Source organism: Micropterus salmoides, unplaced genomic scaffold (assembly GCF_014851395.1).
Source record: "Micropterus salmoides isolate LMB-PRFRI ecotype aquatic unplaced genomic scaffold, ASM1485139v1 Ms_hic_scaffold_10, whole genome shotgun sequence".
Classification (NCBI taxonomy): domain Eukaryota; kingdom Metazoa; phylum Chordata; class Actinopteri; order Centrarchiformes; family Centrarchidae; genus Micropterus; species Micropterus salmoides.
The window spans coordinates 2,317,455-2,345,236 of NW_024040041.1; the positions used below are offsets into that span (position 1 = coordinate 2,317,455).

At 42.7% G+C, this 27,782-nt stretch overlaps 1 protein-coding gene and 1 long non-coding RNA gene across 2 annotated transcripts; one reads left to right on the forward strand and one right to left on the reverse strand.

The window, feature by feature from the left end:
- Positions 1–4,127: 4,127 nt before the first annotated feature.
- On the reverse strand, positions 4,128–7,364 carry LOC119918675. The gene is made up of 2 exons (XR_005447482.1): positions 4,808–7,364; positions 4,128–4,738 (listed from the first exon to the last, which is right to left on the reverse strand). It is a non-coding gene; the product is annotated as an uncharacterized LOC119918675 (long non-coding RNA).
- On the forward strand, positions 4,582–27,371 carry gna13b (guanine nucleotide binding protein (G protein), alpha 13b). The gene is made up of 5 exons (XM_038739406.1): positions 4,582–4,930; positions 15,128–15,357; positions 18,349–18,399; positions 20,676–20,876; positions 21,559–27,371. Exons 1-5 carry the CDS (start codon positions 4,582–4,584, stop codon positions 21,928–21,930), a joined length of 1,203 nt encoding a protein of 400 aa, XP_038595334.1. The 3' UTR covers positions 21,931–27,371.
- Positions 27,372–27,782: the final 411 nt, after the last annotated feature.

Here is a 27,782-nt window from a genome sequence, read left to right on the forward strand (position 1 = left end):
CTGGCAACAACTTATCTCTTAACTCAGGAACCTTAGAAACAGCTGTAGAACCAGATATATGTTTAGACTGTTTTGCTTCCCTCAATCTTTACCAACTAACTTTAATTTCTTCATCTAAACCATCAACCTGCCTCTTAGACCCCATCCCGACTAGGTTGCTTAAAGTCAGCACTTCTATGCTAGATATAATCAATCTATCTTTATCAACAGGCTATGTACCACAGTACTTTAAAGTAGCTGTAATTAAACCTCTTCTGAAAAAGCCCAACCTTGATCCGGATGTTTTAGCCAACTATAGACCTATATCTTCCATTTCTCTCTAAGGTTCTGGAGAAAGCAGTTGCTAAACAGCTGTGTGACTTTCTACAGAGCAATAGTTTATTTGAGGATTTTCAGTCAGGATTTAGAGCTCATCATAGCACAGAGACAGCACTGGTGAAAATTACTAACGACCTCCTTATTGCATCAGACAAAGGACTTGTCTCTGTACTGGTTTTATTAGATCTTAGTGCTTCATTTGATACCATTGATCATCAGATCCTATTGCAGAGACTGGAACATTTCATTGGCATTAAAGGAACCGCTCTAAGCTGGTTTAAGGCCTATTTATCAGATCAATTTCAGTTTGTACATGTTAACGATGAGTCCTCCATGCATGCCAAAGTTAGTCATGGAGTTCCACAAGGATCTGTGCTCGGACCAATCCTCTTCACTTTATATATGCTTCCTTTAGGCAATATTATCAGGAAATATTCCATAAGCTTTCATTGTTATGCAGATGATACTCAGTTATATCTATCGATCAAACCAGATGAAACTCATCAGTTAGCTAAACTTCAAATGTGCCTTCAGGATGTTAAAACCTGGATGACCTGTAATTTTCTAATGTTAAACTCAGATAAAACTGAAGTTATCGCTTGAGGACTCCGATGCACCGCTCAACGAGGGACCTAGTGGTGGTGTGGATGGTGTTATACCGTTGTTCTTGCTCAGTCCTCGGAGCAATTATAGGATTCATCAGCCAGTGTTTCAGTGGGTATCCACTGTCACCGAGAAGCAGCCCATTTACTCTTCCAGCCTCGAAATCCTGGTATAACGCACTCTCTCGGAGGATGCGTGCATCATGGGTAGATCCAGGCCATCTTGCCACCAAATTAAAGATGTTATAATTGGCGTCACAAGCAATCTGCACATTGATTGAATGGTATCCCTTGCGGTTGACATACAGATACTCATGCTCAGATGGTGCCTGGATCCGGATGTGAGTCCCATCGATCCAGCCCACAATACCAGGAATGCCAGAGGCCCGGAGGAATCGGTTTTTCATCACTGCAGACTCAGCCTCAGTGGGGAGGTGAGCAGATCGTGGAAGGCGACAGCTCAGTGCCAGTGACACTCTGCGGATGGCCCGACATGCAGTGGATTTGTGGACATTAATCATGTCTCCAACAGTGTTTTGAAACGCACCATTTGCATAAAAACGTAGCGCCATTAACAGCTGTAATGCGGGTGTCAATGCTGCGTTGTGATCCAACACAAACTGTAAGTCGGGTGACAGCTCTTCAACAAGTTCATATATATCTCTCCGACAAAATCGAAACCTCTGAATCAGCTCCTCATCATTGTAAATGTCCAATGGATTGCTTCTGTCCCTAATAACTCTCTCCCGTCTAAAAGCCCGCTCATTGTAAAGTCTGTGTATAAGGCGCGCCATGTCTTTACTGCTGAGTTATCAAGTGGTTACTATAGAAACCTGCCTAGATTTTTACTTTACGCCTGCTACTGACTAGGCGTAAGATTTATGCCCGGTCTTAGCGAGAAGAGGACTTAAGCCTGGATGGTGCAACTGTCATAACTATTAGGTCGAACTTAGAATGCTGAGTTAAGACCTACTTACCTTAAGACCAGGCATAAGCCCTGTTGGTGCAACCGGCTCCTGGGGCCTAAGCACCTCCGTGACGCATTATCTAAAGATATACAGTAGTTTCCCTTGATGGCATCGCCCTGGCCTCCAGCACCACTGTGAGGAATCTTGGAGTTATCTTTGATCAGGACATGTCGTTTAAGTCCCACATTAAGCAAATTTCAAGGACCGCCTTTTTTCACCTACGTAATATTTCGAAAATCAGGAACATCCTGTCTATAAATGATGCAGAAAAACTAGTCCATGCATTTGTTACTTCTAGGCTGGATTACTGCAATTCCTTATTATCAGGCTGCTCAAAAAAGTCCATTAAGACTCTTCAGCTGATCCAGAATGCTGCAGCACGTGTTCTGACAGGAACCAGGAAAAGAGATCACATTTCTCCTGTCTTAGCTTCTCTGCATTGGCTTCCAGTAAAATCCAGAATAGAATTTAAAATCATTCTTCTTACCTACAAAGCTCTTAATGGTCAGGCACCATCTTATCTTAAAGAGCCCATAGTACCTTACTACCCCACCAGAGCACTGCGCTTCCAGAATGCAGGGTTACTTGTGGTTCCTAGAGTCTCCAAAAGTAGACTAGGAGCCAGAGCGTTCAGCTATCAAGCTCCTCTCCTGTGGAACCAGGTTCCAGTTTGGGTTCAGGAGGCAGACACCATCTCCACATTTAAGAGTAGGCTTAAGACTTTCCTCTTTGATAAAGCTTATTGTTAGGGCTGGCTCAGGTGAGTCCTGAACCATCCCTTAGTTATGCTGCTATAGGCCTAGACTGCCGGGGGATTTCCTATGATGCACTGAGCTCCTCTCTCCTCTACTTTCTCTCCCTCTGTATGCAACCTCATCCTATTATTGCATGTTACTAACACAACTTCTCCCCTTTCCGGTAGTCTTGTGCTTTCTCGTCCCTCTCCTCTCTCCTCCTATCACTTCCTGCAGGTGTTTCTGGCTCTGGAGCTGTGGAGTCTGGATCTGTGGTTGCAGGTCACCTGCTGCCCCTGTGTTCCTGCTCGACACCCTCTGCTGCAACAACTATTGTTACTAGTCCTATTGTTATTATTGTTATTATAATCATTAACATTACGATTGTTATCATTAACACTACTATAAATATCTATACCATTTTTCATTTAGTCTATAGCAACATCACCTTTACTGTCTGTACCTCTGTGTGTATATTGTGTAGGCTGCCTCCCAACCCCTCTCTCTCTCTCCTTCCATCCCTTCTCTTTTTCTCTCTGTTCCCTCTCTCTCTCTCTCTCTCTCTCTGTTCCCTTCTTCCTTCACCCCAACTGGTCGAGGCAGATGGCCGCCCACCCTGAGCCATGGTTCTGCTCGAGGTTTCTGCCTCTTAAAAGGAAGTTTTTCCTTGCCTCTGTCGCCTAGTGCTGCTCTTGGTGGGAACTGTTGGGTTTCTGTAAATAGCATCATAGAGTACGGTCTAGACCTGCTCTTTTATGAAAAGCTCTGTGAGATAACTGTTGTTGTGATTTGGTGCTATATAAATAAAATTGAATTGAATAGAACTGAATTAGTGAGCTTTAGCTAACTGGCTGTAGCTTTATATTTACTGTACAGACATTAGAGTGGAAAACTCAACAAGAAGGAGGAAATGTAAAAATATCCCTTCAACAATTTCCTTATTGTTTTTTTAAATTATGAACTAAATGTATGAATATATAAATTTGCTAAATTTAAGAGAAATTATAATTCTGTAGGCTATTAAACTAATTATAAGATACTATGTGGCTAAATCAGAATTCTAACTTGCTGTACCCTGACAGCTGGATTATAACAGGTGCGGACAACTGCCCATGGACCCCAGATGTCCAGAGGCCTGGAAAGTTACTGTGTCTCAAGTATTTTGTAAGAGTTTTTGAATCGATGCCAAAACCACACAAAAAAAAACTGAGGCCAGGTAGTATCTTATTCTAGCATTGACCTACAGCTATATCAGAATTGTGAAATAAAGTTTAAATTGTTTCACTTCTAACTTTCTCCTATCTTTTTTTTTTTTTTTACCTCCACACAGTAATGTCTATTACAGACGTATCTGTCTAACTATTAAGTCAGCAAAATGCTGAGAGATGCTGTTGCAGGAATCTGTGCGACCCGCCCAAACATTGAAGCGTGGGCGCGCTCACGTTGTTTATCGTGAGCGTGCCTCGCCCATCACTGTACCTCTCACTTGTGCTGAGTTCATGTAAGTTGGAAAGACTATCTTTTTATTTTGGAGCAGGTAAAATAGGCTACGCCATTATAATCAAGCATGTGACAGACAAAAAGAGGCTCATTTCAACATCATTCGACTAAAGCTTTCCGTAGACTTTTGATATACTAAGCCCACGTGATTTTTTGATAGTTTCTTTAATGGGTTTATAAATAAACCACACCGTATTTTGTCACTTCATTTGCTTGAAGGCACTTTGTTATTTCACATTATTTCTGTATGAGTGTCGCCACAATTCAATTTATTTAAGAAACCAATGTTGTTTTGCGTAAAACAAATGTCCAACGCAGCATTTGCCAGTGAACCACATTATTTTTGGCAAATCTGAATGTCCTGCTTCATTTCAGTACAGACTGGATATCAAATGGTTAAACTGCTCCCTTGACAGTTGAGGTGGAAGTTACATTCAGTTGGTTTCCTACGACACTTGAATGCAACAGCGGACTTGGGTGAGCTCAGCCCTCCTCGCTGTCTGTATCGATGAAGTTGTTTCAAAGATGGCGGATTTCCTGCCGTCCCGCTCCTTCTTATCTGTATGTTTCCCCAATTGTCTCCTCACAAGCGGCGAGGTAGAACAGTTGCGGAAATCTAAAGAGATAGATAAGTGTATTAATCGAGATAAGACTTATGTAAAAAGGCTAGTAAAGATCTTATTACTTGGAGCAGGCGAGAGCGGCAAGTCCACTTTTCTCAAGCAGATGCGCATTATCCATGGGCAGGACTTCGATCAGAAGGCCAAAGAAGAATTCAAAGCCACGATTTTTAGTAATGTTATAAAAGGTAAGTCTACTGTAAACCCTCTCTGTTTTTAAAATATGGAAGCTGGCTTGTTTTGAACTCTGCATTGGTCACCTACCTAAGTGTGTAAAGAGTACTGAAAGAGAAGTTGGTTGCCAAGCTAGCTGCAGCTGAACCGATTGGAGGGGCACTTTTCTGTGTTCGACAAAGCTGGTTAAGCGTCGAAGAAACGCCCATGTGATTTTTGTTTGTCTAAGCGGTGGGACTGAAGGACACAGCGCAGTGGGGCCAGAAATGGTGGAATGTTTTCCTTTCTAAATGTGAATTCACGCGTAACGTACAAAATGGTTTGACGTTGTCCGAGTGTTTTCCTCATTGCTGCTGTTAGCACTGAAACATGTCACTCTGTAGTTACTGTATGGAGAGAGCATCACACGCTCCAAACTGTGCCTGTTTACTATTAACTTGACCATCATCAAATAGGACATTGGAAGGTCCTTTATAGGGGAACTAAGTTACAGCATGACTGAACACTGAACCGTTTCTGAAAGTTGACACATTGATAAATGAAACCGCACCCTCAATCGGTCTTTTACGAAATTTACAGGAAGAGTAATGCATCATCTTACAATACAAGCTATCTTTTTGTGCTTGGATATTGATTGTTATTGCTTTTTGAATGACGTATGGCTTCTCCAAACAGTTACAATCCACCTATCTCGGCAGAGTTTCTGAAATCCGTCTGACCGTTATGTTAGAGCAACATTTAGCAGTCTGCTAACAGACTTCATTAATGAGCCGATGAAGTTGTGTCTTAGCTTTGAAATGTGCCCACAACAACGCACACATTGCATTATGGCAATTTATGACATTTGGTATTAACCCAGGTCATTGTGGAAGGAAACCACACACAAACATGTGAGCTGTTGCCTTAAGATGAGTCAGAGTAACCGAAGAATATCACAGTAAACCTGCTGAGGAAGGTGCAGCGTGTTCAACATTGTTTTGGCTTGTTGGTGTTTCCCAATATTGACCTGCATCACAGAAATGATGTTCACTAATGTGTGTGGTCGTATTGTTTTTTCCTTTGTTGACTTCACTGTCGTGACTGTCTCCCACTGCTGACCCATCCTCATTTTCTAATACCAGCAACACAGCATTGTGTCCCCTTATGTGTGCAGTAAGTTCCTGCTGCTGTTCGCCTATCCACATCATGTTGTGAAACTGATGAAAGTGGTTAGTGGCTACTTGGCACTAAAAGCCATACAGTGTATGGCATAAACTGTTCCCTTCATAGGAAAGCATTCCCTGTGAAAATCAACTACAGGAAGTGTTGAGTTTGCATTAAAACATGCTAACATTGCTCCTATGTTCTCTTGTTTCTGTGTTGTTGCTTATGATGCTTGATTTAAATTTTTAGGCATCTGGTTAAAAGCACTGAGGCGACCTCAGATTTTAATTGGTCTGTAATACATTATTCTACATCAGTAGATTTAAATCTTAATCATACACTTGTGTATTTTTTAAATTTATTTTGACTTACTTTTTCATTTACTTATGCAGTTTCTGCCAGTTTGGAGTGCTCAGTTCCTTATCTGCTGTAACCTAGGCTAATTTAGAAGGTGTGATTGACCCTGTTGTTGTCCTGGGGCAGGTATAGACACATTTGCTAGCTCTGTCCCAGCCACATCTGCCAAATGTACACAGGATGCGGCTGCATTGCATTCTAGTCGTGCTGCGGCTCAGGCACTGCTCTGTCGTGGTTTCCATGGCCACTGGAAAGGTTTGAGAAGCTGAGGTCTTTGCTTCAGCGGCCACATTTCTAATGTAGTTTAGCCGGCATATTTTATTTTATTAATGCTGCTGATTTAGATGTAGTAACAGATGCTTTGCGGTTGTCCTTGTAAATGATGATCACGCGTCCACCTGTCTTTGTGACCACTCATTGGCCAATAGGAGCACAGAGCGCTCTTCTAACTGTAAATACGGCGAAGCCAAAGAGGAATGGTGTTGATAATTTTTTTTCTTGCTTTTCCAAACTCAAGACGGCCAGTATCATGCACCCCGCTTCAGACGCCATTGTTTGTTTACATTCATGTTCCTGGAGGTCTGCCACCAGCGCCTCCTTCCCAAGCTATGATTGGTCCAGTACCAGAATTTCTGGCTCTATAATAGCCTACTCGGACATTGACCATCTTAACAGACAAAAAGACCGTGTAGTTTGAACCCGACAACAACTTTTGCTACATGTGTGTGAAGACAGTTGCTGCGACGCCTCATAGCTGACCATTGCTGTCAGAGCTTCCCTTCAATTCAATTCAGCTTTATTGGCATGAATGTAAAACAACAATATTTCCAAAGCTACAAATAAATTCCATTCCATCACACATCAGCTTGGTTAATGAAAACTGGTTGTTCATCTTGGTGACGTTAGTAGATGAATATCTATATTCTGTCATTCTGATTAATTTCTAGACATGTACTTTGAGTCAGCGGCATTCTATTGGTGGTAACATATTGAATCATCAAGTATTTGATGCCCATGTGGCCGCAGTGTCATCATTCACATGATCATCTCTGTGATGAAAGGAGAGCTACTTACACCAGGTTACGTTCTAGTGTTTAAAATGATTTCCCCAAATTCAAATAAAACTTAAACTAACACAAAGCAGCGTGTGTTTAAAATGTAGACCCTTTTGTGTAGGGCTGCGCCATAGTTATTTTTTATTTTTTAAATTGCTCGATTAATATAACTCAATTTATCCAAATTCAATATCAAAAACATGTCTCATTAATATTTCAATATGTTATTCAATCATCCTGACGGAGACAAATAAAGCTAGTTAGAATAATGATTATAGTAGCATGTTTTAAAATTAGTCTAATTTTCATGTCCCTGCAGTGTTATGTTTTAATGACAGACCCGATTTGTCAGATGCTGGATCAGAAAAATACTGGCCCTCAGATTCAAAAGCATTGCTGTGACACATTCATTTAAACACTGGATTTCAGCCCTTTCTCTGAACTGGAGAATCCGAATTTGTTCTGACATGGATTTATTTCATTGATGGGTAAAATAAGTAAGGTAATTGACCCTTCACTAAGCCACGCCCGAATACACAGCTGGCCAATCACAGCACAGTATAGGACTCTCTCTAGCTGAAGTCCGACACTTTCATGGATGCGCTCCATTGACTCTAATGCAAAAAGATCTGGTCAAACGCTGTTCCTGGGACACTTGTAATAGTTACAGTTGCTACCCAGAGAGGTTGATAAGAGAAGTACGATTTATTCTCTTTCCAAAACCCTAAAATAAATCCAGAAAAATGTTGGCTGTGGGTTGTTCCTAATGTAATGTTAGTTTGCTAACGCTAGCTAACGTCCTACTGAATGTAACGTAATAAAGCCCTGCTGTTCTGCTTTTTAATGATTGTAATAATGAATAGGGGCCTACCCAGCTTTACAGGAACAGTGTTGATCCTTAATATCGTTGTCTTTTGTCTCAGTCGTCAGGGGATGCGGTGGTTCACTTGTACTGTGTGATCGGTAGGTTTTAGCTCAGGTCATTTTTTTTTCACGTCAGTCTGACAGCCTGAATACAACCTTCAAATGTATAATGCAACTGCAAAAGTGTGTGCTGCTTTGTGAGATCGCTTTTTCCAACTAATTTGACAACATTTCTCCAGGGAGTGCAGTAATAAGACCGTTTGTCGGACCTAGCAACAGTAACTAAGGGCGGCAGGGCATGACGCCTAGTGTGACATTACGTTACCATGACAGCAGTAGAGCTGAACAGAGGGGCGATGAAGAAACATTTAGAAAGTCACAGAAACACGCTCCTCGTGGTGATAATCCTAATATTTGGGAGTTGTGTGGGGACAAAAAGGAAACAGGTTTTGGGGTGCTGTCTCGCTGCCTTCTTGACAAAGTGCTCTGGGATGACTTCGCTCCAAGTGTTGCTGCTGTGATAAACCATTTCTAATTGACAGAGCTTATAGTCACCACAATGTTGGGTCCCTGTGTAATATACAGAGACAAACCTTAGATAATGGTTTCTGGGGAATCCCTGCTTAGACCACACGCAACGCTTCATTGCGACGCATTGACGCACAAATCAGTGTATTTCTGTTATCAGTGATGCCGATGAGTCACCACAGCCCTGCTTTTGTGCTGCATAAAAAACGATGTTCTCTCACCACAGAGCCTGTAGTAACCGCAAACTAATGTGGTTTATATAAGTTAGTTTGACAGGGGCAGTGCGTAATAATATTTCTGAAAATACGCCAGAGTTGGTCAGAAAGGCTAATAAGTCATTAATGAATAACAATATAAAATAATACATTTTATTCACATTTCAAAACAAAGTGCTTTATAAAAAATAAGATGTAGGTGATAAAAGGAAAGGTTGGTAGATGTGTTATGCTGTATGCATGTGGGTTCACAGTAACCAGGTTACCACAGTGCATGTAAACATGTCTGAGTTCTCTGTCTGTCTTGGTTTCTCGTGTTCATATAAACTTGCTGAATGAGGCCACTGGCTTGGCACAGTGGGGGTGCCGATGGAGAAGCTCTGGCAAAACAGTTCAGGGTCATATGGAAGAAAGTTCAACTTGGCTTTTGCCACAGTGCAATGCAACTGCATCCAGCAACACACTGTGTTGGGCAATCAAATACATGCAAGTACATGTTCATGATTAAGTACTTTGTAAAGTGAAGGCAACGGCTGCCCCCTAAATGGACTGAATGAATCACTGCACTTTTAGTAGCTGCATCATTGAACACAGAGCAACACGGCACAGCGGAAAACTGCACAACAGTGTAATGGAATAGAGGTGCACTGCACTGTAGTGTAACTTGGCAGAAGGTATGAATAATTTTTCTTAAAGGGCGATTGTAGGTAAGGTGTAATAAATCAAAAACATACGGAATAATGCAGAGTATTTAATAGGGCTGCACGATCAATCTAATCGAGATGTCATCATGTGCGATTTAATAAAACCGAAAAGGTGTATGTGACGTCTCTTCTCTGTGTGCGCTGCAGTCCGCCCACACCGGGCTCTCGCATTTGGCTCTACAAACAGATACGTAAAGTAAGAAAAAGGATTTATGAGCAGTGTGCGAGTAACTTGACAACAGCCTACCGTAGCCCCCCTCCCCGCCCCACCGCTAATCGTTCAAAACATAGTTGGACTCATCACCGGAGCAACGGGAGAATTGCCGGGAGGACTGACCAATCACAGCCTGGATGGGGTGGGACATTAAAAAAAGTTTGACGTACAGCAAATCATTTAATGTTGACCAATATGATTATTGCCAGTTACTACTTAGCATGAACAAATTAGAGACTGATGTAGAGCCTTTTGCTTGCACAAGGATTTAATGAAAAAAAAAACGACCCACAGAAATGAAACAGCAGGGAACTGGATATAATATTCAACTAGTGGTTAAAAAAAGTATACTATCATATGAAATTATAATGAATGTAGTAATTGATATATTATTTTTTATACTAGCAGTATACTATTAATTAAACATTATACTCTTTATTTAATACACTCCTCCTCCAGGTTGTGGAGACTCTGCATTAGACAGATGTACATTGAGCCGATGCCAGTATGCCAATATTTACCGCTTTTAGCCACCTCCTCCGTAGAGCAACACGCTCCCCTTTATTCTGTTTTACATCTGTTTTACTAGTTAGTGTTATAAATATTGTTTGCAGTATTTTTTGCATTTTCTTTGATAATTAAGCAAGTGGACTCATAGTACCATTTGTTCCATTATAATCTAATCACAGTAACAATAATTGCAATATTACTTTTTTTTCAATTCGTGCTGCTCTTGTATTTATAAAGATGACCTATTGGATTACAGCCCTAGAATGGCATAAATTTAATGGTTTTCTGTGTGTCTGGCATTTGTTGAGACAGGATAAAACAGTTGCCGCTGTCAACGAACTCAACTGCTGACTGGTGCAGGAGTGGCCTGTTTCTAAGGGTGATGTTACTTCATGTCTTCCCTCCCTATTGTGGTGTGGATATCCTTGTGATAGCATCACAAGTAGTCACTGAGTCTTATTTGAATGAGATTTAGTCAGGATTGCAGTTAGACCTGGTTTTACAGTGCTGATGGAGACAGCAGTGCAGAGTCTGCCTGGAGCCATCCTCTGCTCCAGCCTGAGCTCAGTGCGTGGTCAATAACAACAAGCAAGGGACTTACCAGAGAGAGGAGCTTCTATTTGTACTTCCATGATGTCATGGGAGGTTGTACACGTAAACTCTGAAGTAGTGCAAACAGGGAAGTGTGATGTGTGAGGCTAGAAAGACCTGCCCAGCATTCTTGATGTGGTTCAACTGAAAAGGAAAAAGTGTCATTTCAGTATGAAAGTCAGTTGGGGTTGTTAACATGTTGGTTAACTCTTTCTGTGAATCACTGTTGACGTTCCACAGAGCTTTTGGGGAGTCATCTGCAGGATTGACCCTTCTGGCTTGAAGCTTTCAACTAGCATGTAGCATTTTTGCAACCTTGGGACAAATCAGCAATTATGTGGTCATACTGAATGAAAATAGTGATTGAAGAGACAATCGCCAATTTTTAGAAGATTAAAAAGAGAAGTTATTAATCTTTCAACATATTTCTGAACCATATAAAAATTCTAAACTATTATCCATGACTTATTTTATATATATATGTAGAATAAGAATCACAATACATATTGAATCGGCACTCCAAGTATTGTGACAGTATTGAATCTGTGGTGTATGTTTACACATTTAACACCTCTGCCCCATGATGTCAGACCAGAGCTGTATGAAGAGGATGTGCACAGGTGCATAATTGAGCCAACTTCCTATTGTGCCTTCATTTTGTAAACTGCAGTTTTTTTATGTGACTGTTGCTGTGCAGTGTCTATGTCATGGCTGACTAGTGATGTGTATGAGCGTTATTTACTCTAGTTAGGAAGCTTTCTTTAGAGACCTTATATGCTTGCTAATAACTTTTTTAAGCTGGTTCTCCGACATCAACTGCTTTGTGACAGATTTGTGCAGCTGTGTTCATGAGGAAGAGCGAGAGAGAGAGGGATGGGTGAGTGAGAGAGAGAGGGAGAGGGGCAAGAGAGAGGAATGCGCTTGCTCTGCAATCAAATACCATTTTAAATTGGCCTAGTAAATTACGGATTAAACAAAGCATCGATGCAAAGAATTTGTGTCGAAGCATTTTATGAATTGATTTTATCGATTTAATTGAGAAATCGTTAAAGCCGTTTTCTATACAGTTGGTCAGTTTGATTGTTACAGTAATGGTGCTGAGAGTAGCACATAATTATGATACACAATGGCTGTGTTCACATTCCAGATGTGCCTTAACTATACAATCAAACGATGCATCGCTCATGGCGACGTTCCCAGCTGGAGAACGTGTTGCTGCCGAGTGCGCAAGATTAGACACCGGACAATTTCGTACTTTCATACTAAGAAGAGAAAACAGTTCTCCTGTCTGTGCGTGAGGCAGCTAATCAAGCGGCCGCAGAGCGACCTGCCCACCGGGATTTCTGTCGGTTCTCGGCTAATGATCAGTTTACACTTGCACGACTGAGACCACATAACTCGCACACTCTTGGTTGCATATGTGACCAAAATAGTCGCAGCCTGGAGCCCTGGTTTGTGTTATTGTATGGATTACTTTTGAGTTTGAAAAACACCCTGTAAAGGACCTGGACAGATCTTTTCATATGTGCCTGCTAAGTAGACCTCTGCTGAGGTTGAAGTTGGTTGAAGCTGGTGCGAGGTCACCAAACAACATATATGGAAGTTGAAGCAACAATGCTAACAAGACAGTAGGGAAATGTCTTATTGTTGTTTTTTCAGTGAGGGACATGTCAGTCAACTAAATGTATTTTTAGATAATCAGCCTTTGAAAATAATGTATAATGAATAAACAATTTTTAACTTTTTAACTTTATAAGTGCTGGCCTTTTTTCAACTGTTGCAATCCCTTGTTTCTACATGTTTAAACTCCCGAGTGTATATAGTTAAAATAGTTGCATGTCAGTAGAAAGCGTCAGTTAGGTCTGGCATCCTGTTAATCTGTCACCAACTGTGAACAACAAAAGAGCTGGACTGCAGTGTGCAGATTCCAGTGCAAAGCGAAGATAAGAGAGTGAAAGCTGCATCTTTTGGCACAGGAACTGAAGATATGTGGACAGACTCAACACACTGACCCTTGAGCTGTCAACTCACGCACACGCATGCTGCAGACAGCTGGATTTACCCGCATGTCAGGGACAGCTAAGGAACGTAGCACATTGTCAGAGCAGGCTGGTTTGACGGGGTGAAGCGGAGTTCACACAGCAGGAATGTAAACTCACCGCCTCAGCACACTGCTCATCTCTGCTCACTAACGTGCTCATCCAAAATGAGATTTTTGTTGGTGTTCTTCAGTATATCACCGGATCTGCTGTGCGGCTGCAGTGTGTGGGATACAGAAATGTTATATGTAGAAATTTTGACAGCTCTGTCTTTGCAAAAAAAGTATTCAGTGTTCCTTCTGCTGTGAGGACCAAAACCATTACAAACTGCATTTGGTTTAACACAAGTGTCACGCTTTAAACCATCTTCAGAGGTTCCCCCAGGAAATTGGTTTGTGGAGGTGGGAAGGGCTCCCTGCTTGATGCTGTGTGTTGGCTGACACCCGTGTATACTGAGAATCAGACTAACTTCAGCCTCTTGTCCTGTGACCTTCAGTTTTTTTTTGTAACCAGGGGTGGGCATCTTCACTGGTCTCAAGATTCAATTCGATTCCTCCACGATGCATCCCCTCCTGTGGGAAATTCTAGGCACCTCATTATGATTATGAGTGCTACGATGCAACTGTAAAACGAACAGGATAATGATGTATTTTTCTCACTCTGTGACTACTTGGTACTTTTAAAGCAAAGTATTTAGCAACAATCCAAAGGAGTAGGTAGTAATGAAATGCAGCTATTTAATGTTACTTCATATAAATGTAGCTAACATTGCATAGCATTACTACATTATTACAGCGTTATTACTGACCTCTGCTGCTGCTATTTTTATTTCTGATGCTGCTGTTATTAGTATAGAGTCAGATGGGGGTTGACCTACACAATATTACAACCAAACCACATTCACTCCACTTTAATATAGCTGTTCCTTTTTTTGTCTGTAGTTACACGTTTGTTTCTTGTCCTGTAAGTTGATTATTGTAATCTTGTATTAAGCATCATTCATTTCATTTGTGTACTCGATATGTGGCTGACTGACAACAAACTTGAACTAGCAGGCAAAAAGCGTCCTGCTCAGCTTCCACCTACTGCCGCCTGTCACGTAGCTGTCCTTTGAAGAATAAGCAGAGGATGCTAGCTAAGGGGTAAAATCATTAACGTTAGTTGCTCATAGATTTTATTGATCATGTGAAAGTTTAGTAGCGGCAGTCACTCATTCAACAGCTGCCTGTCTTTGCCGAACAGGGAGGACCACACGTCTCTGTTGTGTGCACCGCACAGATGGTCCGGAGCTGCATTTCCAAGTTCCGCCTTTTTCGTTCCGTCACCATTACGATATCAGTTAACCTTTAGCTAAGCTTCGGTTATTGACCATTATGAATCAATTCATAATCGTCCAAGTCAGCATGGCTTTTTCCTTCTTCGCCTGCTGAGCTGAATCAGACAGATCCACGGTCCACTGATTGGCTACGTCATTAACAAGCAGGCATACAACACACCTGCTGCCATGTAAACAGATCACGGGTGGCAAAATTCTGAATAAAGACGAGTTCTATCTTTTCGTCGACTTTATGAAACATGCTGATGGAGAAAGGGGAGCGGACACATACAGGAAGAGAGAGGCGGGGCAAGCCAGTGTGTTTGCAGTGAGAGACCAGTAGGTGTGTGTGAGTGAGTGTGGGGAGAAGAGGTCAGAGGAAGGTGCAAAGCAGGTCGTTTTACAAATAAGAATGATAAAAATTGTCCATCGTGTTTAAACCATTGTACATTTAAGTCCACCACCATCAGAATACCACTGAATCATCAGACAGAGCTCCTCCGATGCCAATCCAGTACAAACCATTGTTTTTGTACAGCTCTTGTTTTCTAAAAGAACCACATATCTACTGTATGTGATTCTTTTCAAATGAAGCATAAGCTGTGATGGAATCTGTAAAGAACTGCAGAATCTTTACTAGAATACAGTTCTGACATGTGTGTCTCTCCCGCTTCAGGTATTCGAGTGTTGGTGGATGCTCGAGAGAAACTATACATCCCGTGGGGCAACCCGTCCAACCAGCGGCATGGAGACACCATGATGGCGTTTGACACCCGGTCGGCGATGGCCCACGGTCACGGCATGGTGGAGCACAAAATTTTTCAGCACTACCTGCCATCCATCAGGGCCCTGTGGGCCGACGAGGGCATCCAGAACGCCTACGACCGCCGCAGAGAATTCCAGCTGGTGAGTAACAGTTGCCCAGTGTCCTTATTGCATTTCTGGTGCAATCCGTGATACTATATACACCGGGCCGAAGGTTAGCACCCGCCACTTGGCAAATGCAGGTAAACATATATGTCTGACTGACCACCTTGCCGTCCACCGTTGCTACGGTTATGCTTACTTTATCTAGCTCCACAGAATCACAGGGTACCTCACGATGCGATACAATACACGATACTGATAATATCATGATACAGCAATTCTGCGATAATCCATATATAGCTAGACTATCCTATAACCATATGCCCAAAATGGTTTTCTCTGCTGTTAGAAAACTGTTAGAAAACAGCACAATTCTGCAGCACGTTTTTCGGTCAAAAAGAAAATTACAGAACTATAGAGCAACTACAAAAAATTATTATAAAGGCACATAAAAAATGCAAATTCACTGAATTTACTGATAGACCTGAAAATACAAATTGCTGTGTGCAGCCTGTAAGATTAACATAATAAACCGCAGGGCTCCAGCTACTTACAGACCTACTTAAGGGCCTGAAGGACCATTGGGCTCTAAGAAACACATACAACTTTATAATCCAGATCTATCTGTACTCACATGTTGCCCCATAGAGTTTTACAATCCTTTTGTTTGTTTGTGTGTGTTTGGGCAGTGTTTTGTTACCAAAAACAAAACACTGCCCTTCACTATCTATTATACTACAGCCAAAATGATGAAAATTATATTTGTTAATTGTATATTTGTTAATAAGTAATAAATGTGTGTCAGTATGGTGCAGCCCTACTCCGAGCCATGTATAAAGTTACCCTTCAGCCCCTGCTTCAGTGTTTGCCCTGTGTTGATAGTTTGACATCCATGCTGTTACCTTTACCTCCGTTTACATGTGACATGGGATGTGCAGTGATTTCTCGTAACTGGGTTTAGGGGCTGGGAGTGTACAAAGTAGCACTGATGGTAACAGATAAAGGCTCCTGCTCACAGCTGCAGCTGCTCAGCACACAGACGACACAGATCAGCTAATGAAGGGCTGCTTCTCTCTCTGCTGTCTGTCCCTCTGCCTCTCCACACCCTTCCTTCCTCCATCTCTCCCTAACTGCTCTCCACAAGTTTAGATTCGGCCTAACCAGTGTCTTGCTCCCAGCAAAATGATCTGTAACTTGCTCTGCCAGGAAATGAGCTCACCAAGCATCTGTTTGGAGCAGCTGAGACCCAAAGAGAGCACACTGTGTGTTGTCTTTTAATGTTTCTCTGTTTTTAAAGACTGTACAAGGAATGCTTTTCATGTCAGAAAAGTCAATATGGTTTCTTCCCCAACGATCAAGCACACAAGTGCCAGCATGCATTCACATTAGGCTTGCCAATATCAATTCATGACTACCGGTATAATTCATATGATAAAATGTATCATATCAGCATATTACTGAGATTATAATGTATTAATGGCATGCCTACAGCAGCAGCAAGCTGGCTTGTGAAGCAGCCAGGCAAGAAAAATTTAAAATACTAGCAAACGGCCAATATGTAATTGAAACTAGCTTCAGCTCAGTGTAGACTGTGCTGAGTAAAACATTCAGGGCTGAACAGACTTATTATTCATCATCTGCTGATTTGTGTATATATATACGTCCTTATTTAGGTTTCATTTTGTCAGCAAACCTGGAAAATATCAAAAAGTTCAGAAAGTGTAAAATGATTTCTCCAAATATTGTGTTTTGTCCAGCCAACAGTCTAAAGCCCAACGGCATTCAGTTTACAAGTACATGAGTAGGGCCCTACCTACATTGCTTTTTCCCCAATTCCATGTTTTTCGTTTAAATTTTTCTGAATTCTGTGTTTTACAATTTAAGAGTGTGTAAACATGTGGTGGAGGAATACAACTTCAGCAAGTCAGTATAAAAATATTCAAAATGAACCAGCTTCAATGAAGTTGATGTATCATGCAAATATGCTTATTGAAATACTTAAATGGACGTGTAATTATTTATAGGGCCAAATCACAACTAACGTATTGCAACAGTAGGATATTAAAAGAATAATACTATTTAATAGGGGATAATTCACAATGAATGCATTGTTGTTGATGCTGCTGAACATATGAATTCATGCTTTGTCAGGTCTGTCAGCAAGACAGCAGGACAGCAACTTCTACAATGTTTGTTTTCTGAATGGAGCTCTGCCCGGCCCTCTCTATGCAACGCTCTGAAGCTGATAGGATATCGCGACTCAGCCTCATGCAACTTTCTCGAATCCCTTCGCATCGCTTTGCGCCGCCCAACAGGAAATCGTGGCTCTACGCGTCGTTGCATTGACTTTGTATTTAAACTCACCGCCCCAAATGCTCGCTTTGCTTTTGGTCTGAAAGCACCAGTGAAAACAGTGGTTAGTGACTGCAGCGTGTTTTTTTTGTAAAACTTAGCTTAATTAGGGACATCGTATCTAGCCACTGTATTGATTTGCATTCTTAACCAGCCATTGCATATAGCCGTAATTAACATACATTTACCATCCTTCTTAAACTTTGTGCCGAGCCCGCTCCGTGGACTGGGTGTGCAGACTTGACGCTTTCTGCCTGTCTCTTCTCTTCACCCCTCGCTATTTTCTATTTTCTGTTCTTCCTCTATTTTGCAATCTGCTCCATCAAATCACACACAGTGCGTTGTGCAACAGTAATAATCATCTGTGTGAAACGCAGTGCGCTGTATATACTTGTATGGATTAAACAAAGTGTAGATGCAAAGAATTAGCATCTGTGATACTTGTCCCTGGAGGAATCGTTTCAGCCCTAATAGTAATGTCATGATGTGACACATTTTATTCTATGAACATATAAAGTGGTGTTATCATCACATATTAATGTTTTTGATTTTCTGATTTTCTAATCTTCAACCATAGTAAACTGAATATCTTTGGGATTTGGACCACGTGCTCGGGGAACTGGTGGTGGGCCTTTTTCTCTGTATTTAAAAGTCACTATCTCTCTGTCTTTCTCTCAGGGGGAGTCAGTCAAGTATTTCCTGGACAATTTGGAAAAGATCGGACAGTCGGTAAGTCCCGCCCGCACTGCAGAGGCACCACCAATCACACATCCCCAGCAGGCAGGATGGCTGATGGAGCAGATGGGTGTGATAGCACCCAGCCAGTTTGTTGAATAGAGAAGTGAAACTGTTGTCTTCCTGTCCTCAGTCATGTCTCCACACTGGTTTGTTCCTGTGTAAACTCACTAAGCCCAACGCTAAGCAAAGCTTCCCTGTTCTCTCTGCATCACCCCCCAACCCACCCCATCCAGGATCCTATTAGCAAATCATGCATTTTCTAAGAAACCAGGCAAATTTTTCTAAACAGATGAGGCCGTTGTCAGTCTCTTTTACACTTATATATATGTAGGAATTTTAATTTCTAAGTCTGATTTTAAGGGAAGTAGTGTGTACATTCCCATGACCGCACTCTTTGTAAAACACAGAGGCACAATGAAGTGTCTCCAGTTAAAACAAAGCTCAAGGATTGAAAAATACATACAAGCAGCAAACAAAAAAGGAAAAATAAAATAGGTTACCTTTTTAAAACATTAAGTGATAGATATGATTCAGGAAATAGAGAAAGTGTGTGTGAGAGTTAGTTCCGTTACTGTAGTCAGCCATTAAGTGTGTAGATGAGCTCCGGCTGCAGTATAATAGTTAGTGAAAGGCTGTGTGTTGTGTTTGCTGCCACAGAAGTCCCTGTTTATAAGTAAACATTACTATGGTGTGCTCTTCACAGCAGCGTTGGCCCAGACTGAGGAAAGACTAGCTAGTTATCAGTTACGATGGAGGCTAAAGTCAAGTCAAGTAGTCTAAAACTGGAGGTCTTCCAAATATGTATCAGAGCTGGAAGCCGCAGTCGGGTAATCGGAGCGCTCAGTTGATTGATCGCGTTTCCTTTTGGGATTTTTTTGCACCACAATGAAAACAACACAGTGACTCGTAGCCGCTAACTAGCATGCTTTTCACAGTCCAGACCAACTCTGCTGTGAAGAGTAGAAGACGCTGTAGTAACGTTACATAAAGGGGACTTGTCATTTCACAGCACACCTGAATATGACGATATGATTATCTGCTATATCGCACATTAATCGTTAATATTTGAATGTACAGAATATATTTGATAGATCACTCAGCCCTACGCCACACTGAGTTGTAGTTTTCCGACTGGAGCCCTCAGGACAATCGGTCAAGTTGTTGAAATAGATGTGTGGTAACATGTACTCTTGGGTTGAAACCCATCACCATTCTAGTTAACTTGTAATGACGGATGTGTCATTTATTTGTACGTGTTGTTCCCAGACCTTCCCAGAACTATGAACAGGTTTAGTAGTCCAAATGGATTGGCCAACAGCCTTAAACTTCCTTTATCAATTTAAAAGAGCTTTTGTATCCAGAAACTCTGGTTTGATCCTTAAGTATTTAGTATCATTCCCTCTTTAGCCAGACTAGTGTCTGGATAACTTGCCAAACTAACTTAATAGATGAGGCTGCTGAGTTTGACATTGTTATAAGGGCTTCCTGAGGGAAGTAACCCAGAGAACATTACTGGGGCTTTCTCAGTGCTCCTGATGTTTCTGTAGCTGCTGCTCTTTTCCTGCTGGCACATTGAGGATAAGCACTGGAGCACTGTGGGAGTGTGTTTCAGGTGAAAAGGGGGATCTTTGGGATAATGTGTGTGTGTGTGTGTGTGTGTGTGTGTGTGTGTGTGTGTGTGTGTGTGTGTGTGTGTGCGCGCCCTGCCCAGCACGGTGTGTGTCAGTGATGACTCATCACGTCTGGAATGTTATAAATTATAAAGTTTATAAAAAGAGCACAGTGACACTCGCACGCAGTCACGACATGACTGGCAATAATGTTACATCATCTTTTGTCCCAAATAGTTAAAGATGCACTTTATTAGCCGTGCTTGATTGGCTAAGACTTGTCAGTGCCCGGTCCTGCTCCCCTCACAAACATGCACACGCTCACACTCTCTCCTGAAGCCCCACATTTGTTTATGCGCTCTGGTATTTCAGGAATTCAGAGTGTTAAACAGGGATGTCCCAAAGCAACAGCGTGAGAAGTTCATATGTGGAACACAGAGATCTGCATGTCTTTCCCCATCTCTTGTTTTTGCTGATCGAGTTTGTGGACCAAGAAAAGTCTGGCTTTTTTTTCTTCTCACAACTTGTGAAAATGAAAGACCTTAAAATGTACCACGGCAGCTTAAATACCATGTTTTTGAATGTAGATCTTAGATGAAAGCTGCAAAAATCTGGAAAAACCTGTCAAAAATAATAATTCTGAAAATGTGCTTTCAGGACTACCTCCCCTCCCAACAGGACATCCTCCTGGCCAGAAAGCCCACTAAGGGCATCCACGAGTACGACTTTGAGATTAGGAACGTGCCCTTCAAGATGGTGGACGTGGGTGGTCAGCGCTCTGAGAGGCGGCGCTGGTTCGAATGCTTTGACTCCGTCACTTCCATCCTCTTTCTTGTCTCTTCCTCTGAATACGACCAGGTGAGTAGGCCGTAGGGCTGAACGCTTAATTTAAATTTAATTGTCCTGGGTGATGCAGTAGTAAGATGATGGTTGCTGCTGTTCATGATGTCACATCTGCTCAACAAATCACATTGGACAGTGCTGCCGCTGTCAGCAACCCACTGAAAGTCCTGTAGCTGGAACTTGCATTTGTATTTGCCCATGTTTAGTTCTTGGCTTGAAAACCGGAGGTTCTTCAGTTCAAGTCCAGCACAGACCAGACCAAACAAAGACACAAAGAGGAGGGAAGACTAAATCATGACTCAGCAGGGATGATATTACGGCAGAAAAGTTGATCTACAGGGGAAACGGATCTGATAGCAGCACAGAATGACTGAAAGCTGCACTGACTTAGATTCTGTTACAGTTAGGCAATAGATTTTCACTGGTCACCTGCCACCTGAATTTTGTGTTTCTCTTTATATACATTAGATGTCTCTAAGTTCCTGCAGCGGAAAAAAGGGCTGTAAAGTATGTTGGTGCATCCCTGTTTGTGTTTCCACTGCATCTGAGAAAACAAGAAGATTAGGCAAATAAATGTGATAACAGAGAAACCAGGCTGAGACTCTGAAGCTGCTCATTGTGCTGAGCAGAGAGATCTAAACCTGCTGCACTATCCTCTCTGACCTCTGCGCACACATCTGCATTCTGACACCTCCAGGTGCTGATGGAGGACCGGCAGACCAACCGGCTGAGCGAGTCCCTCAACATCTTCGAGACCATCGTCAACAACCGGGTGTTCAGCAACGTCTCCATCATCCTGTTCCTGAACAAGACGGACCTGCTGGAGGAGAAGGTGAAGCAGGTATCCATCAAAGACTACTTCCCTGAGTTCTCGGGTGACCCCTCGTGCCTGGCGGACGTCCAGTGCTTCCTGGTGGAATGCTTTCGGAAAAAGCGACGCGAGCAGCAGCAGAAGCCCCTGTACCACCACTTCACCACGGCCATCAACACTGAGAACATCCGGCTGGTGTTCCGCGACGTCAAGGACACCATCCTGCACGATAACCTCAAGCAGCTGATGCTGCAGTGAGGAGGAGGAGGGATGGGTGGAGGCAGGAGGAAAGTGGGCGTCAAGGTGCCTTTTTTCCTTACCCCCCCCCACCACCACCAGCTTCGTAAGGGGAACGGGCGGTGTCCCTCCATCCCTCCACCCCTCCTCCTTTGACCCTCTCATCACTTTGAACTTTGACTGTGTAATAAAGCCACTACTACTACCACCATTCCCCCACGCTTGCTCTCTGCCTTACTGAGCTGGTTCACTGTGACTGATAACAGCCGTCTTTGGCTCAAAGCCACCACCCTCTGACCCTTGATACCACTGTAAACGACTTTTAACCCCCACTCTCAATCCCCCCCCCCCCCCCCCCCCGTCCCTGTCCACACCCTGCAGTGGACCTGCCGCCAACTTTTATGGTATTTGCTATTCTAATTCACCTCCACACGCTGTCATTTTTTTCTGTGCTGCTCTGACCACTGTTGCTAAGGGGGGAGGGGGGGGGGTTGTTTTAAATCATTACTGAGTTGTCGTCCAAGCTGCCTGCAGGCGCCGGCGTCCTCAGCGACTGTTGCCAGGTGTTGCCTTCCTTTCCAGAACTTAGTTTGTTTTGTCTCTGGTTTTACTTCTGCTTTCCACTGGCGCTTGGTGATGACATCACTGGGCTGGGGACTTCCTCTGAGGGCAGTGGAACAGGAAAGAACAGGGCTGACACACACACAGATAGGAATTTTTGCTCTGAATTCCACCTAATTCTAGTTTTCTAATCAATTTGTTTCTTTTTCTAATATATGGATATACTGTATGCACCTATGCATTTTCTTTAACTTATATTTTAGAGGGGTTTACACTTTGTGGATTTGTGACTGCTGATGGACTCTGTTACAGGTCATTAAAGGGGGGGGGGGGGGGGGGCTGATAAGAGAGCACAGACACAAACACATAGACCACTTTCAAAACGAAACGCTGTGCTATAAGGGCAGCTGGTGCACGGTTAGTTTCTCAGGGCACATTGTGAACCACTTCTTTGTGATTTGAAGCCAACCAGAACACATGCCTCTGCCCTTCCACATGAGTCAAATGACACATTTCATTTTACCACATTTTACCATCAGAGTCTGGACAAACAGACCTCATGGTGCCATCTGGATGGTCTGTATTTCCACCTGATATTAGTAAGCTCTCAATATGCATACAAGGTTCTCTGAACCAAAAGGCACACCGAATCAGAGCATCTAGGAGGCCAGGACCAAGCCTCGGGGCCAACAATGCTGGTGTTTGGCCCTTGAAGAGCACATCTGATGGCGTGCCGTCGCCATGTTTTCTGTGTGCAGTGAATGTGTTCATCCCTCTCCAGATAACACAACCCAAAGGTAGATCACGTGTTTATACCGAGGGTACATGGTGGGCATCTGCTGTGCTACGGTTTTATCATGTGGGAACAGTAATCAACCACAAAATCCCTGTAATGGGACAGAAAGGCGTGACCATGAGAAGTACCCATCACCCCGCACATTTTGGCAGTCGACTGTGCTGCTTGTCTATACGCTCACTGCGTGGACATGACTTGTGTCTCTCTTCATCAGAGTTGCATTGTAAAGCTGCACACTGAGGTAAGCAGTCCTGCTGAATCAAGAATTGAAAAAAATGGTTTCCAAAAATACCAAATTTGAGGTAACTCATGCTGGAGCCTGTTTGCTTTGAAAATGTCCTCCAGTGTCACCACCATGTAGCCTGTGTGATGTGACTGCCTCTGAATGCTTCTCAGGGGAGAAAATGTCGTAAAACGGTGAAGGGTGGTGTGGTTAAAGTTGAAAAGGAAGCAGGGAAAGTGTTTCCCTTCTTGCTCTCAGCAGGATTACCACCTGAAGTGTTGTGTATTATCCAAGTGATGATGTGGCTCATTTTCTAAAAGGTACCTGGTGATGTTCTCCCCTCTGTGCAGCCTAAGTTAAAAACAAAAGTGATAAAGCCAGTGTGACTGATGACCTGCGGCCCACTCTCCCTGTTGCTGTACAGCGTATGTGCAGTTCACATTGTCCTCTCAACTCCTTATTGATGTATCAGTGTGCATCTCTCACACCAACCGCTGATCTAACCTCCCACACAGATTTGTATGTATGACCGTGAGTGTTATTTTTATTTTATTTAAATGTTTAGATGTTTATTTAAACAAAAGCAGGCGCCTGGTGGCCTGGCTTACAGTGATGTAAGATTGTTTTCAGCCCTGAACACCAAAGTCCTCCATGTGCCCCAGTAGATCCGTGGCTCCACTGGTTCATGCTAACACTGCAGCATGTGTGGAAGGATAATAAAGATGCTAAAAGTTTCAGAAGTAATGAAGTTGGCCTAAGTTGAGCCCTTGCAAATCCCTGACTTTGAACCAGATGTACAGAAAAGGTTTGATCTTACAGTGTTGTGTTTGCTGAACACAGGCCTTCTAAATACATCAGCACAGCTATGTTGTTTTACTCTTGTCTCTATAGTTGTACTTGCTAATGGCAGCTAATCACTGAGAATAAGACCCCCCCGACAGATCGTTGCTCCCGCGCACCTCTTACGTTTTGTCTACACTGGACGCCTTTCAGCCTGGTTTCCTGGTCTTTGCTCTGCGTTTTAATCAGCTCAGCTGTGTACACAGGCGGTACAGCTTCGGTTTCACACTCTCATGAATGTGACCTACAAAACCTCTAACGGGGCACATGAGAAAACTAGATAGTGTTTGCGGGCTCAGTAATGACCCAAATACTGTCACTAGCACGCTCTTGCTCTAAGCGACAGTTAGAAATGTACCTACAGGTCTGTGAATTAGGGATGGCTGTCAGACGTCCAGTTAAGTGACTGTAGTTAGTTACTCTTTTAGTGTTTTAAAACCTTACAGTATACAAATCATGCAGTTACCTTTTTTAATGTACGCTACAATGTACTTTTTCCAAAAAACATTGGTTTCCTTCCATCTCTGTACGCCATGACACACAGACTCAAAATAAGCTTGTGTAGTCCGTCACAATGAACCTTTGTCATGGTGATGTCACGTTACATGAAAAGTCTGCACCGCATGGCCTCCTTACTGTTGTGTTACTCTGAACCCGGGGGTCTGCGCCAGTCTTTCACTGGAATGGATTGCACAACTCAAGCCATTTTCATCTGTGTTCATGGATTCAGTGGAAGAAAAGTCTGTTTCTAAAACAGCAGCATGATTAGCAAAACGGTTAGATGTACTGTAAAGTATTCAGGATGTGTCGTACGTGGATTAATCCCTTTGTTCCTGCAGCTAATGGAGGCACACGAGTGAGATCTGTAGAGCAGCTGCTGGTGTTGTGCTGCGGCTGAAGGCAGGAAGCTGTTTTTCACACCACTCGGTTCACTGGCCTCTTTTTTTCACAACTGCCGCCTTCACGTCACATGATTAGTTGCCTCTTCTTCGGCTCGTGTATTTCTGTGTTTCTTTTTTCTCCTCGGATTTGCAGGATGACTGGGTGTGAGGCCAGCCTCTGATATCTTTTACATCTAGCTTTGAATACTGGTTCCCTTGATGGGTGAGATGAAGGGGAAATAAAAAAAGAGACAAATCAGGTCCTCTGTCCCTGATGGCAGTATCAGCATAGTACTTCCTGTCCCCCAGACCAAAAGGGAAGCTGCTGTCGCTCAACGTATGCTCTAGCATGGAGCATTGAAGTCACATGGCTGATTTTTATTTTGTGTGTGTGTTCCCAACTCAAAAAGAGGAAGTTGACCAACAGGACCATTTACCAAAAGCTCAGTGAATTCCTCAAACTGTGAGAAACCTGTCAGCAAAACTCGTCCTCCGTCAGCGCGTCTGCATCTGGATGAAGCTGCGTGCGAGCGAGCGTGCGACACAAACACGGCCCTGTCTGGTGCTGCTCGGACAGCCTAAAGCTAAAGCCCAGCAGAGGCCTCTTTGTCTGGATTCAGAGTGTTGTGTCCTGTCATTTCAGGCCAGAAGAAGGCCTGTTGTTGCACAAACACACACACACACATCATGAAGTCACAGTAGAACAGCCCTGTACCCTGAGTTGGTCTTTGTCAGCGCTGAACAAATTTGGTTTTGATTGAGCACAGACCGTATATTGTCACATTTAGACCAGTACTCCAGAAGGAAACATGCGCTTACCAGCATGTGGGAGCTTTCAGCTGCATCTCACAGTCTGCAGTGAATGGAGCTAGCTCAGGGTGCACCCAGAGACCACCTGCTAGCATGTGACCCATGTGACACCTGAGCCAGCTCCAGTCGCACATGAAGACCAGGAGGTGTGTTTGAAAGCTACAAAAGTGATGGGGTGCAGGCAGTCCAGTTAGCATCCACATTAATTTGTCACCTGATCCCAGAGGACCATGGGGACCTGTCTGGGAACAGGGAAGAACTGGGGCCTTGTGTAAGTAGTTATTTATGATCTTTTCTCTAAGCAAAGTCTAGACTTGACCTAAGGGAATTTGACCTGTAGGGCTTTTCCAGTTTGGGACATATGTGCCCAAGGCTGTTTTGAACTATTCAGACCACCGAATAAAATGTTTGGCCTGGCTCCTTTACCATCTGCGTGATCCCGTCTTCCAAAAAAAAAGTTTGCTTTGTTTTTTTGGTTCCGGACTAAACCCTCGTTTGTGCTAGCACTGCGTAGGGGAAAGAGCTGATTGTAAGTCAAAGTTAATTTGAGATTTGTAGAACACAGGTGTTCAAGTTTACAACCTGTGTGAGCGAGCTTTCCTATGCTCAGAATCCTTTATGACATAAGCACACCGTTGGAAATGATCTTAGGGCTAAGTTCAAGAACATTTATATAAATTAGGCCTCTGGTTTTAGCCAAGAGGCCTTGTTTGAGTTCTGCTCCCAAAGCACCGCCTCTTTCAGTGTTTCACCCATGACGAACCAGATGCTCTGCCTTTGACTTTGCCTTGTAAAATTTCTGATACCGGTTTTGTACACTGCATCTTGTGTATGTTCTGTGAATCTGACTGTAACAGTATGAAGCAAATATTTAGATTGTTTTCTGTTTGAAAAATGGAGAGAAAATCCCGTTCTTTGTAAATACCTGTGAGAGGAACCCCATGTCCACTTCCGTAGTCCAAACTATGCAGCAGCACTGCTCCGCGGCCATGACTTGGTATTATATTGTGTTATGTTACGAGTTGACTGACTGATGATTCTCTTGTTGCCAGTGTCTTTATAGAAATGTGTCTGTGAAGAAATTTGCAAATGATCTGCCAAATATACTGATGTTCAGTGCCTCCTTTTCCAAGCTCTGCCTATAATGTCCAATCATGTTAAAGGATTTATTCTGTGTAATAGGTTTTTAAATGACGCCACAGCAGTTTGATGCCTCATATCAAGTAATTCACATAAAACATTTTCCCCCCAATTTGGGTATCTTTAAATAAACAAGCCTTCAATGTACAGTCTAACTTATGCAGTCTTACCCTTCTACTGTCCAATAAATCCAACTGTTTTTTAAAAAACATGTCTGTCAGTGTCTGTGCTGTTATTGGATCATTGCTTTGCAGAGAGGGCTTTGTTGTTTCCTACAGACTTGTTGAACTACTGTTTCGGTATATCATGCATGTTTAAGTACTCTGCAATTTGTTGATTAATCGCCAGATATTTTGATAACCTATCAATAGTTTCAGTAGTTGTTCAGCCATTAATAACGAGCATTCTCTGGCTCCAGCTTCTGCAGTTTGCTCCTTTCCCTTGTTCGTTTTAAACTGAATATTTTTGGGGTTCTAGTCAAACTTCTGAAGGAAACTTAAGAAGACTAAATTCCTGTGCCAAGTTTTGTGTTACCTTTTACAGAGGAGCAGTAGTTTTGTAGTACAAGCCTGTTGTATAATGATAAATAAATGAACCTCGAACCTTGAAGTAAATGAACAGT

Excerpts from the sequence above, each read along its gene's own strand:
- gna13b (XM_038739406.1), top strand. The coding sequence starts at position 4,582 with ATGCAACAGCGGACTTGGGTGAGCTCAGCCCTCCTCGCTGTCTGTATC. Across the intron at positions 15,358-18,348 it reads GCCGCAGAGAATTCCAGCTG|GGGGAGTCAGTCAAGTATTT; the intron begins GTGAGTAACAGT and ends TCTTTCTCTCAG. Across the intron at positions 20,877-21,558 it reads CTTCCTCTGAATACGACCAG|GTGCTGATGGAGGACCGGCA; the intron begins GTGAGTAGGCCG and ends TGACACCTCCAG.